Source organism: Nycticebus coucang, chromosome 1 (genome assembly GCF_027406575.1).
Source record: "Nycticebus coucang isolate mNycCou1 chromosome 1, mNycCou1.pri, whole genome shotgun sequence".
Taxonomy (NCBI): Eukaryota; Metazoa; Chordata; class Mammalia; order Primates; family Lorisidae; genus Nycticebus; species Nycticebus coucang.
The window spans coordinates 105,103,097-105,117,298 of NC_069780.1; the positions used below are offsets into that span (position 1 = coordinate 105,103,097).

Sequence of the window (14,202 nt, forward strand, 5' to 3'; positions counted from 1 at the left end):
TAGCTGGGACTCCAGGTGCCCACCACCACACTCAGCTAGTTTTTCTATTTTCAGTACAGACAGGTTCTCACTCTTGCTCAGGCTGGTCTTGAACCCCTGAGCTCAGGCAATCCACCTGCCTCAGCCTCCCAGAGTGCTGGGATTATAGGCATCAGCCACTATACCCGTCAGTCTTTTTAAAGACTGACCTCTTCTTAAAAAAAAAAAAAAAAATACTACCTAGGTGATTGTATTACAGGTGATTTTTCCTTTATTCTTTTAAATTGCCTATTAAACATACGCATTTCCTTCCTTTTCCCCAAAATGTTCATAAATAAAATTGTTATGTCAGACAATTACAAGTGAATAGAACAATATTCAGGCAGCTCTGTAAACAGCAAACCCCCAGGCAGGAGAACTAATCCCGATACCACTTTTCATAAAAACTATTGCATTTGGGCTTTCTTGAGAACCAGAGCACCACCGCACTAGCAGAATCAGAATAAACTCTCATATTCAACCGTCACTGGCTTTGCTGGCCTGAGCACCAAGGGCACATTTTAAAAACATTCCTATGTATACACATTTTCATTTGTACTCAATAGTAGGATGATTATCAAGACAGAGCCACAAGTAAAATTTTTTTGTTTGGACAAATTTAATCTGCACAAAATGTTAACATGTAATGAATTTATCATTTTTATTTTTATTTTATTATTATTTTTTAGAGACAGTCTCACTTTGTCATCCTTGGTAGAGTGATATGGCATCACAGCTCACAGCAACCTCAAATTCTTGGGCTCAAGTGATTCTCTTGCCTCAGCCTCCTGAGTAGCTGGGACTACAGGCTCCCACCACAACACCCAGCTATTTTTTTGTTGCAGTTTGGCTGGGACCGGGTTTGAACCCACCACCCTCGGTATATGGGGCTGACGCCCTACCCAGTGAGCCACAGGTGCCGCCCAGAATTTATCATTTTTAAGTCAATTAGCAGACAATTAAAATTTTCTATCTTCCAGTTCAACATGGCAAATGTTGATCATTAATCCACATAAACAAAAGCTTGATAAGTGGGGGCTCTCAATAATTTTTAAACACATAAAAGGGGCCTGATTTTATGAAAATCTTGCTTTATTCATCTGTCTTAAATGTCTATAGGACTCGTGTTTATTTAAATTCTTGATATTAAAAAGTGTTTTGGTCTTAATTGAGAATTTGGTGGTGTTTTTGTGAACAGAAAGATGAGCTTGCGGCTCAGCAGGTTTGGGGTCTAGAGGAGAGCTCTTGTCTCAAAATAAGGTGATGAAAATTGTGGTCTTCACATTCTTTTCCTGAAAACTTTACAACTCTCTGCTGTAAAGTGACAGCTGTGTATTTCCAGGGGTGTTTAGATTCTCAGATCTTTCTCCAGGGCTCTTTATCCTGGTTCTTCATTTGCCCCTGGAGACTTTCTACTGGAGAATGCAGGGATATTTCCATGTAATTAAAATGGCAGGCGTTCACTCCAAGTTACCAAGTTCTCAAAAATGTGATTTTCATCCTACACATTGGCTATATTTTGAAGAGTGGGATCTCTCCCAGGACTCAAGCGAAAAGGAAGGCAAAGCTATCAGCAGTTTTCCAGTGATACACTAAAAGATTACTGAATGTAATTAAATTACATTATTTCCAAACTTTTAATTCATGTAACCAATTAGCTTGGCTGTGGCTCCTTTTACTCTTTAGCGCCTTCACCTTATGGATTGCAACGATGAAAAGAACCATTCTATTTATAATATACCAAGTGCATCTTCTACATGTTGAGCTGAAAATGAGCAAAGATAATTGACTTACCTAAAAGTGCATTCAAGAAGTTATACAATGCAATATTCATATGATAACTTCCACAATCCTTCCTGAAGAAAAAAAAATAATCCAGCTCTCTCCAGCCACCCGCCCTTACCTCAGGGAGAGCCACCACAGATTATCCTCACAGGTGACAATGATGAGGGAGTAATGTCAGAGTCTCACTCTGGGATTCCAGGAAATGGGTCCCTAAATGCCACTGACCTGGCTCCTGGCTCTTGGCTCCATTATGTTTACAGAGTAGAGTGTCTTCTCTCCAACCCGGGTCCTCTTCCAGATGTTCCAGAGGCTAAGGTCCACAGGTGTAAATGTGAACAGCATGAGGCAGCCTCTGGGGTTTTTGCAGCCTATCACAGGGAGCGGGCCCTTACTCTGAACTGCTGGGCTCTTTTTAGGTGTGTGGCCCCATGTGACTCCTGTTCACTGAGAGCTGTTCTTCCTTTTTGTGTATTTTATTTCTATTTTTCTTGAGACAGAGTCTCAATCTGTCACCCTAGGTAGAGTGCTGTGGCATCATAGCTCACAGCAACCTCAAACTCCTGGGCTCAAGCAGTCCTCTTGCTTCAGCCTCCCAAGTGGCTGGGACTATAGATAGGTGCCCACCACAATGCCCAGGTAGTTTGATTTTTAGTAGAGACAGGAGCTCACTTGTGCTTGAGCTAGTCTTGAACTCCTGAACTCAAGCAATCCACCTGCCATAGCCTCCCAGAGTGCTGGGATTACAGGCTGGAGCCACCCTGCTCGGCCAAAATTATTCATCTTAAGTATGGAAAATCTCTCCCCTTGCTCCTCCTTTCTGACAGGTCTGTGGTCACACTATGACCCATGCCCAAGGTTTGGCTCTGACTGTCCTTTAGATGCAATACTGGTGCTTCTATGACAGTGCCACGTATTAATATATATTCCTGGTGAACCCTCTGTTTTGCCCAAAAAGTATTCAGAGTAAAAACAGGTGTAGGACTTGGGACGAGAGCCCTACAAATCAGCCCAGTTACTCCCTCATTGACGGCTGCATTATATGACATCGTACCTGCTCTTAACCTTGAGACCCAGGAACTTGTGTTTTCCCTCTTGTGTGTCTTTGGAGACTTTCACTTCTAATACCAAGCAATTTCCCCGGCATTAACAGTGTCACCAGAGGATAGCCATTCTTCCTCAATCAATGTCTCCGGCGGTGCCCTGGGCATGTCTGCTGCCTCCCCAGACAGTCTAACCCAGTGGCAAGCGCCATGAGTCCTGAAACCACTAATGTCTCCATGTTCAGCACAAAAGAGAGACGCCTACAGAACAGACACTTTCCCCTGAAGGCCTTCACGTGTGTGGCTGTCTCTCCATGAGTGACTCGCCCCGTCACCCCCACCGCCCATCACTACCAAGCATGGGCACTAGAGAGGACACTAGAGGACGACCTCTACACCGAACCAGCACCAGTTCCCCATTTACCAAACGCAAGAGCCCTGCACACATCCCACCGTGCACAGGCTGTCCCCAGCCGTTCTGGCTGCATCTGACAGTCTGAGCTGCTGACCCACAGAGGGACAGGGCTTGTGTCCCACTGGCCACGATACACTCAGCAGAGGACAATGGCTAGACACTTTAAAAGACTGCTAGCTGCAAAACTGAGACATTCTAGAAGAAGGAAAGAGCACAAGAAACATCCCTTTTTTTTGAGACTGAGTCTCACTCTGTCACCCTGGGTAGCGTGCCCTGATGTCAACATAGCTCATGGTAGCCTCAAACTCCTGGGCTATCCTCCTGCCTCATCATCCCGAGTACCTGGGACTCCAGGTATTGGTCACCACACCTAGCTAGTTTTTCTAGTGAGACAGGGTTTCACTATTGCTCAGGCTGGTCTGGGAACTCCTGAGTTCAAGGGCTCCTCCTGCCTCAGCCTCCTGAATAGCTGGGATTACTAGTACAAGCCACCATGCTCGGCCCTAAAAACATCCTTTAACTCCATGTCAGTGTCTCTGATTGGAAGGAAACTTACTTTGAAGGAAAGAAAATGTGTCATGTTTTTCCTGAAATGGTCTGTCACTGGGGTGGGATGTCATGGAGTATCTAGTGGGGCCACGATAAATATTTTTCAAACTATTCTTCAAGGAACTTGTTCTAGATTTTTGAACAAAAATCTAGGACCAAGAAAAAAAGGCAGTAAGTGGGATATGAGTTTATAAACATTTTATCAAGATTTGTAACCTCAGTGGCAGGGGTTGGAGGGAGGGGAAATGAAGCTAAGTCCCATCTTGATAGAGCAACTTGGACAAGAACCAGGCAGTGGGAAGTCCTCCCAAGCAAACAAAGTGTGAGCAGGAGAGGAATGACTCCAGCAAGGGACGTGAGCCTTCCCAGGACCCTAGTAAGGGAGGAGAGCACTCTGGAGGCATAGCAGTGCAAGACTTCTGCCACTCTGCAGATGGCAGCTTAGCACAACACACTACCCCAATGTCCAGTTTTTGTAGCGTCCCTCCATGAACATGGTACCCCTCAAAATTGCTGTGAAAACTGGAGTTGTCTCTATAATAATTTCAGTTTGCCTAAATACACCCCAGTTATTAGCCAGGATTTTACACAAAAATCAGCTCTGCCTCCATCATTGAGAAAATTCCAAAGAGCAATCTGCACATGTGTCTCTGTATGTGTTTTGCGTGTCTCTGGTGGCTACGAGATTAAGAAGAAACGAGGCATCAGAACACTGTTTATTTTAGAAGTTGATTTGGAAACACCCTGAACTCACAAAGTACCCTCACTTTCCAAGAGGAATAAAAGTTTGGGGGCCAGTTAGAAATTGTATTTTTAGACTGAAAGAAGCAACATGTCCTTCGTCCATCGTGGGTCATCTGAAACCACTTTCAATCTGAAGACAAAAAAGATCATGTGCTTAAAAACTGTCATGGGTGAAGGCTGGATAGTCAAATAGAACCAGCATAGATCCTGATGATAAAAATGCTGGTAAAGTACTGAAATACATGTGCATATTCGTGATTTGCATATATAAGTGTACATATGATTTATATATTATTCTAAATATTTGTTTTAACCTCTTATGAGTGGCTTTAAGGTTTTAGTTTGAAATCTGTGGGTCATGACATATACAAACCAAAAAGGAAAGGTATAGCATTTCAACCAAATCAAAGTTTTAAAAATAGCCACCATTTTATACAACAGTATGTCATAAACAACTTGTTAGATTCTAGAGACAGCCCTTAACATGAACAGAGCATAAGGAAAGCTCACAGCCGCAATTCACCTTGAGTAAAATTAAGAGTATAAAAATAAATATTTATTTCACCAGCAGGTAAGAATAGAATTATCTGGTGTCTAAAGTGTTAAGTATAAATACAAAATATCTTTTTTAAAAACCTTTTTACCATAGATGAACTTAAGAAAGATGGTAACAATCATATTAACATCTATGTAGCTCTCAGAATTTTCAAAGCACCCTTACGTCTATTATTTCACTTTGTAAATGCAACTAAGACAGTTTTCCATGAAACAAATGTAAAACGTGTGTGTGTGTGTGTGTGTGTGTAGGTGGGAAAAAAGGTTAAATATCAGAAGCAGATGGATTTGCTCTACAAGTCAAAATATTTAATTCCTTTGAAATGAAATAGCTTGCTATTACATACTTCTACCTCTGACTGTCTGCCTTCTGGGGCAGGAAAAGGGCAAGAATAATTTCCATGTGTTTGCATCAGTTCACAATAAAGGAGATAAAATGCCAATTTTTTTTAGAATAAAATCAAACATCCCCAAATAGAACTTTCTACTTTTTCCTAGAAACAGACTAATCCTGAAACCACAGAGGTGAAGGAGCTCCGGGCGGAGTAGGTGGGTCCTACACACGCCCTTTCCGTTGACATCTCTGATTCCTCCTTCTACTGGGTCAAAAGCCCCCTGATTCTAACTCTTGTTCTCTTATATGGGGTCTCTTTTTCCTGGTTCTCTAAACCCCACTGAAGTTCCCAGTCACGCCACTAACCCTTTAATAGTTCTTCACCCCTAATCCATTCCAGATACCCCTACTAGTGTGACACTCTCCGGTAGCCAGACCCGATCTTTCACTCCTCGGAACCAGACTATCTTGCTTCAGCTTTCCTGACAGCTCTCGTCCCCTGACATTCTCTCCTTTCTCCCTGGGGTAAAGGGCAGGCCCTCTGAAGGCAGGGAGAGTGTTTTCTCACTGCTGTGTCCCCTGGCTGGCTGGCGCCTTGTGTAATCAGACATACTCAGTACCTGATGGACTGTGAAGAAAATCCTATTTGTTTTTTATAGAAACAAGTGTGAAGTCAGATGAAGTCATACTTGGCTCAAGTATTTCAGAAAGAAGTGTGCCTCCAGCTCACTCAAAATCCTGTTACTCACTTCTTTTAACAAGCAACCAACAGCCAGTAAAGTGACTCAGCCTGTGGATGTGACCCAGAGCCGTCACACACAGAGAAGCATGAGTCACACCAGGGCTCCTTCCTGCTCCTCAGGTACAGAACACACATCTCAGAAGCAGCCACAAGAACAAATGGACAAGCCAACCGCAGAGTCAGGTGTCACAGCCGGACAGGCCGCCCAGAGCATAGTGTCCAAGCTTTGTAGGTGGCTCATCCTCATGAGTGACAGAGGAAGGATAAACAGATGCCAAAGCTGCCAACTCCGGCCACACCACAGTGTGTCCCTGCCAAGGAGGAGGGTGAGGAAGGGCGTGTGAGGCCTGTTGTCATCGTGTCATTTTGGTGGTAGAGACCAGAGACCTCGCTGACAGACTGACTGGGATGGCTGGGGAGACAGAGGCACAGAAGTTGTCTCAATCCTGTGTACTGCTCTAAGTTTGTCCAGCATTTGATTTTCTTAACGTATTTCAAAGTTAGCTATAATTGACACGCTTATTGGTGTTTTAAATGACATCTTTTAAAATAAATATCTCTGTGTTAAGATCTGCATTTCCACTCCTCTGAGCTCACCCTCTGGTGCAGCACCTGCCCTGAGGTACAACCCCCCGGGAAGAGACACATGTTAGCTGTGGTGCAAAGTGAGGGCCTTTCGCACAGAGCCACCAGAGGTGCATCATGGCTCTGCCATTTTGCTGGGTAATTACAATGAAGGGAAAGCTCCAGGCTGCAGACTTTGCACACATAGGTAGGAGCTCTCCCGCAGGGTGGCTTCGAGACCTCAATAACTCAGGGGAAGCCCCAGCAGACGGCAGGAAGTCCCTTCTCCTCCACCGCAGTGCCAAGGCCACCAGTCAGTCTACTCTGGGCCAGAGACTACAGTCTTGCCACAGGCCCACAAGGCACTCCCGTGGCAGTCCTACCTCTGTGACCACTGCCCTCCTTCCTGTGACTCAGGGCACCTAGTTAAATTTGGGTTTCAGATATACCTGCATTTTTAAAAGTACATTCTGTGAAAATCTGAGATATGCATATACTAAATTTTTTTCATGATTTATCTGAAACTCAAATTTAATGAGGTGTCTTGTATTTTTATTTGCTAAATCTGGCAACCCTAGCACAGCCCCTTAAGATGCTCTAACTATTCTCCATATACGAAGTTAGAGGCTGGGCACAGAGGCTCACGCCTATAATCCACTCTGGGAAGCCAAGGCGGGAGGATCCCTTGAGCTCAGGAGTTTGAGAGGAGCCTGAGCAAGAGCAAGAGCTCGTCTCTATCAAAAATAGAAAAGTTAGCCGGGAATGGTGGCAGGCACCTCCCCAGCCACTGGGGAGGCTAAGGCAGGAAGATGGCTTGAGCCCAGGAGTTTGAGGTTGCTGTGAGCTATGATGCCATTGCACTCTAACCAGGTCATCACCACACAGTGGTAGTGCCACTCTGATGTTCGTTGTATATTCCGTTAATCTCTTCTCACTTACCAACACATGTATATGAACACCCAAAGTCTGCTCAGTAGCCCTATATTGACATGGAATTTTGCTTAGTGGTCATGACAATATTGGCAAATGCACGTGTGTGTGTGCATGTATGTGGCTACAGGTGGGTGTGTGTGTACCCACTGTGCTGACCTTTTAAGATGAAAATGACACTGACAGTACATTATCAGGAATAGACTTTCAGTGTTTTTTTTTTTTTTTTTGGTTTTTAGCCGGGGCTGGATTTGAACCCACCGCCTACTACATATGGGACCTGCGCCCTACTCCTTGAGCCACAGGCGCCGCCCAGACTTTCAGTGTTTTTAACAGCAGTGAATTCATGCTGTGTGCACGCAAATGAAAGCTATTTAGATCCTACAGTAATAGGGCCAGTTGTTGAATACCCGAAAGAGAAAAGCTTTGGGTTCTTTCAAATATCAGTGTCCATCCAATAAAGTTAAGAGCTAGAAACCCATACTATGTGAAAAGAACTGGAACATTTAGGTCACAGTTTCTCCTGTCTGGGTGTTCCTTTTGCACATACTCAAGTGTTTCAATCCCCAGTTACAGTAGTGAAGAAAAAAAATAAAGGAAACATAAACCTGGGTAATTACATGAGACACTCAGAGCAGGGCCATCATTAACTATTGTTCCACAAGATAAGCAGCTTGCTCTGATAGGGAAAATCAACACGTCAAGGAAGTTTTGCTATTAGAAAATTGTCAGGCCAGGAACCTGGGCTCACACCCGTAGTCCCAGCACTCTGGGAGTGCTTGAGCTCAGGAGTTTGAGACCAGCCTGAGCAAGAGTCAGACCCCATTTCTACTACAAATAGAAAAACTAGCCAGGCATGGTGGCAGATGTCTGTAGTCTCAGCTACTGGGGAAGCTGAGGCAGGAGGATTGCTTGAACCCAGGAGTTTGAGGTTGCTATGAGCTAAGCTGAGACCACAACACTGTACCCAGGGTGACAGAGTGAGACTCTATCTCAAAAAAGTAAAAAAATAAATTGTCAAACTATTCAAGGGTATAGTTTGATTTCCATCCAAGATCATTTGCTAATTGTGGGGCCCGTCTGGGGACCCCGTGCTAAGTGGCAGTGATACAGAAGACCCTGGAATTTTGTATATCATACCTTCACTGTGCTGGCATGAACGCAGTACGTCCTCCTCTGGCCATTTTGCTGATCAAAAGAATCTCTTATTCCTTTAAATAAAGGCATACCTAAGTTCTGCGTCCTAACACTCTAACTAAATCCATGCATCTGTCAACGCTATAGCCACCCCGATTTAGGAAGAAGAGGATGTGTGCTTACTCTTCCTGACGTAAGTCATTGATGCTGCGGTCCAGCGAGATCATGTCACTTGCCACCATGTTAAATCCAAACTCTTTAATGCTGGCTTGAGCTGCCTGTTTAAGTTCTGGTCCCAAAACTACCGGCTTGGCTTTCTCTCCAGGGCCACCAACCACTCCGTGAGGCTCGGGTTCTTTGGGTTCAAAGTTCCCGAGGACCCCAGGGTGCAGAACGGGGTCTTGGTAGGTGAAGGTCTGAGGCTTGAAGGTGAGGTAGCGCCTCTGCATGGCGTCCTTCTGGGGGTCCCCTCCCGCACGGCGTTCCTGGTCATTTCTGGCCTTGTTTTTCCTTCTAATAGACTCTAAGTCCACTTCCACGCCCTCCACATGAGGCCATGGTATCACAGGTTTGAATCTGTCCTCCCCGGGAGCTAGTCCATTGCCTCCTCGGTTAGCCATGAGGTCACTGCCATCTCTGTTTTCCTACACAAAAGGGAGGGAACACACAGTGAGTATGTGAGGGCAAGCCACCATGGTGAGGCTCATGAGACCAACTTCCAGGCTTACAAATGGGCTGAGCACAACAAAACAGTATATATATAAATAAATATTTATTTATTTATTTTTTGAGACAGAGTCTTACTCTGTCACTCTGGGTACAGTACCGTGGTATCATCACAGCTCACAGCAGCCTCAAACCCCTGGGCTCAAGCAATTCTCCTGCCTCAGCCTCCCCAGTAGCTGGGGCTACAGGCACCTGCCAACATACCCGGCTAGTTTTTCTATTTTTAGTAGAGACTGGGTCTCACTCTTGTTCAGGGTGTCTCCAACTCCTGAGCTTAAGGGATTCTCCCACCTCAGCCTCCCAGAGTGCTGGGATCACAGGCATGAGTCATGGCATGCGGCTATTTTATTTTATTTTTTTTTGATCAATATAACTTAGAAATAAAAATGCTGCTCTAGGGTCTTGGGTTAAAATAGCCATATGGTTGTGGTGGCATGAGATGTGTGTCACCCATCACTAGGCTGGCGTGGTGCCCGGATGCTGGGGGAACAAAGTGGGGGCATATATTCAACAGTTTCAATTCAGTATTTATCTGCACTTATCTGCATTCAAAACTATTAAAAAAAAAACAACCCTCTAAAACTTTAACCAAGCCAGCTTGGGCTTTTAAATCACACCTAATCCCTAATGTGCCCTATCCCAGAGATAGACTAGGCAAAACCAGATTTTGCACATAAAGATATTCACAGTGAAGGGACCTCTTTGCTGTGTGCACCCCACTCTTCACCTATGCAGACCTTTCAGCCAGAAATTCTGAGTGCTTTTGCTTCTGAAGTATATTACGTGTTAATGTTTTGCTAATCTGGTACCCTTCTCTGCACAAAGCAACATTTCCCAACATTGCTATCAACACCTTGGCAGTTTTATTTATTTACTTTTTTTTTTTTTTGAGACAGAGTCTCACTCTGTCACCTTGGGTAGAGTGCCATGGTGGTGTCATAGCTCACAGCAACCTCAAACTCTTGGGCTCAAGTGATCCTCTTGCTTCAGCCTTTCAAGTAGTTGGGACTATAAGCACCTGCCACCACCCAGCTAGTTTTTCTATGTTTAGTAGAGATGGGGTCTCACTCTGGCTCAGGCTGGTCTGGAACTCTTCACCCACTCTTCACCTATGCAGACCTTTCAGCCAGAAATTCTGAGTGCTTTTGCTTCTGAAGTATATTACGTGTTAATGTTTTGCTAATCTGGTACCCTTCTCTGCACAAAGCAACATTTCCCAACATTGCTATCAACACCTTGGCAGTTTTATTTATTTACTTTTTTTTTTTTTTGAGACAGAGTCTCACTCTGTCACCTTGGGTAGAGTGCCATGGTGGTGTCATAGCTCACAGCAACCTCAAACTCTTGGGCTCAAGTGATCCTCTTGCTTCAGCCTTTCAAGTAGTTGGGACTATAAGCACCTGCCACCACCCAGCTAGTTTTTCTATGTTTAGTAGAGATGGGGTCTCACTCTGGCTCAGGCTGGTCTGGAACTCCTGAGCTGGATCATCCTCCTGCCTCAGCCTCCCGAAGGGCTGGGATTACAGGTGTGAGCCACCCTGCCTGGACTAGATGATTTTTTAAAATTCTTTTTTTAACTATCAAAATCAGTCTTTAGCCATCCCTTATCTACTAAATTCCATCTGAAATAACTTTTTAGAGACTTTTTATAGGGATTTTTGCCTCTAACTAAAACTATCAGGAAGTAGAGAGCAGCCATGTTGGAATATGGGTTACTCACAAATAAGGTCACACGAGTCACAAAGTGACCCCATCCCTGACCCCCAAATTCCAACATGGTCATACCTGGATAAGAAATGATATGAACCCAAAGGGATTCATGAAAATGGTCATTAGAGCAAATGACAGTAATATGGGCTTGTGTGTATTTGAACTCCTAAATGGATCCTGGAAAACTAAACTCTTGCTGAAGAGCTTGTGCAGTCCCATGGTCTCAGGGCTGACCAGCACACACACTGTCTGGTTATCATTCTTCAAGGGTCATGGAATTTAAAAGTAAATCTGGCTCACCAATCCATTATATTTACTCAGAAGGATATGTTTACTATAATTTTGAACAAAATTTAGTTCATCCAAAGCAGGGTCTCAAATTTATTAAAATTGTCCTAAAAATTACTTTTCGAGGCTGGGCACAGTGGCTCACACCTGTAATGCCAGCACTCTGGGAGGCCAAGGTGGGAGGATCCCTTGAGCTGCGGAGTTCACGACCAGTGTGAGCAAGAGCAAGACCCCTGTCTCTACTAAAGCTAGAAAAACTAGCTGGGTCTGGTGGTGGGCACCTGTAGTCCCAGCTACTTGGGAGACTGAGGCAGGAGGATGGCCTGAGCCCAGGAGTTTGAGGTTGCTGTGAGATATGACACCACAGCACTCTACCTAGGGTGACAGAATGAGACTCTGTCTCAAGAAAAAAAAATTTACTTTTCAAAAACCACGTCAACACATTGCATCTTGTAAAGGTATTGGGGTACACTGCCCATTTCTTAGTAATAAAAACGTTCAATTTTCAACATGTAAATAAAAACTGGAAAAGGGGAAATAAATGTCACACAAAATTCTTCTTTGTACTGACACTATTATGTGTCATGTTCTATTCTGTAAATGTGAAATTATCATTAATTCAAATTACCATTAGTTCAAAGCAGCACTATAAATGCAGGAACCAGCTCCTGCGAGCCTCCCCCCTCCTCCCACAAGCCTGTGGATATTTCTGACATTGCTCTTTCCGCACTGCCTCGAATGTTCTGGGCTCTTTGAGGACAGATCGTGGGTTCTTTTTTTAATTTTTTTGGACAAGAATCTCATTGCATGCCCTGGGTAGAGTGTCATGGCATTACAGCTCACAGCAACCTCAAACTCTTGGGCTCAAGTGATCCTCTTGCCTCAGTCTCTTGGGTAGCTGGTCCTATAGGCACCCACCACCACGCCTGGCTAGTTTTCCTATTTTTAGTAGAGACAGGATCTCACTCTTGGTCAGGCTGGTCTCTAACTGCTGAGCTCAAGGGATCCTTCTGCCTAAGCCTCCCAGAGTGCTGGGATCATAGGTGTGAGCCAAAGTGTCCGGCCCAGATTGTGCACATTATTTACAGGTGTGTCCCAAGCACCCAGTAGGCAGTGGGTGCTCAGCACATATCCATTCATTAACTATGGGGAGAAGGTCTAGCTGTGTGTCACCTATTATTATCTTGCTGTTATGTAAAAGGACTTTACACCTGTATTATTTTAGGCTACTGCTCGGCTTGGTTTAAGCCAGCAATTTGGGAATCCAAATGAGATAATTGAAAACATTACTTTCCTAAACATCTAAAATTTTAATAAGCCTTTTTTTAGTTTCTTCTCTTCTTCAGATTTCGGTAAATCATGTCTGCAAATAAAATCTGGTACTTTATGGAAAATGGGTACCTTATTTAAACATGGGACAGTAAGTCCCCTGATGTTGGTCTTAGCTCTCTGAGCTGATTTATCATGCAAAGGGTCAGAAAAACATCAGGTAATACTCAAGGGTGGGGGGAGCAATTAAAGGAAGAAATGGGAATTTAAAGGACCAAAATACAGGTTAATTTTTGCAATAGGAAAAATAACTAACAATGAAGTGATTATCCTTTAAAAAAACAAACTTTTACTCATAAGACTGTTGCACTGGCCCAAATCAAAGTTATTATCATAGATAGTTAATCAAACAGTCCATAAAATACATGAAATTTAAAAATATTTATGAAATCTAAGTAAGTCATATCTTTCGGAGACCTTATAAAAATTCATACTTTAGCTCACGAACTGAATCATAAATATATATTACAGGCTTAAAAACCTTTCTTATCATGACTATTTAATTCTTTAGCTGATTTGAACTGCACTTTAAGAATCCAACATGAGCATTACACAGATGATTAGAACATTGTTTTTTTCTTGGTATATTTCAAAAGGTGTTTAATAAAACTGTTGTCCAAGTTTACCCTGTCCTTTTGGTGGTAAGAGCACAATTGTCAAGACAGGGCTGAAAATACAAGGCACACCAATGCCATTAAAAAGCCTCATCTCTTGGCTCGGTGCCTGTAGCTCAGGCGGCTAAGGCACCAACCACATACACCAGAGCTGGGGGTTTGAATCCAGCCTGGGCCTGCCAAACAACAATGACAACTATAACCAAAAACTAGCCAGGCATTGTGGCAGGTGCCTGTAGTCCCAGCTACTTGGGAGGCTGAGGCAGGAGAATCGCTTGGGCCCAGGAGTTGGAGGTTGCTGTGGGCTGTGATGCCACAGCACTCTACCCAGGGCAACAGCTTGAGGCTCTGTCTCAAAAAAAAAAAAAAAATCCTCATCTCCCAATGGTAGTAATTATGACCCTTCTTAGAAATCAGAAGATTACAGTGGGTGGATTTCTAACTCTCCATGTTTGGGAGGTAAGCAGTTCTTAGATTTTATTAAAAAGAAAACTCCTAGACAGCATTTTATTCTAACAATAACATATAATAAGTTACATGAAATAGTTTAATAAAATTGTCACAATTCTATAATATGTTGTGAACCATATTATCTCTATAAAATGACCTGTCTTAAAATAAGAAACATACTAGGAAAGAGGAAGAGAAAAAAAAGAAAGCACAGTCATGAAAGAAAGACCGTAAAAAAAGAAAAAGACCATAAAATAAAAGCTTAAAGATTT

General features: G+C 43.5%; 1 protein-coding gene across 2 annotated transcripts in view; it reads right to left on the minus strand.

The window, feature by feature from the left end:
- GALNT7 (polypeptide N-acetylgalactosaminyltransferase 7) overlaps positions 1-14,202 on the minus strand; it is a 101,236-nt gene that overhangs the window by 39,178 nt on the left and 47,856 nt on the right. For both annotated transcript variants that reach the window (XM_053585522.1, XM_053585511.1), the window contains exon 2: positions 8,997-9,457. In XM_053585522.1, coding sequence (XP_053441497.1) covers positions 8,997-9,457 — 461 coding nt within the window. The remainder of the gene's footprint in view (positions 1-8,996; positions 9,458-14,202) is intronic.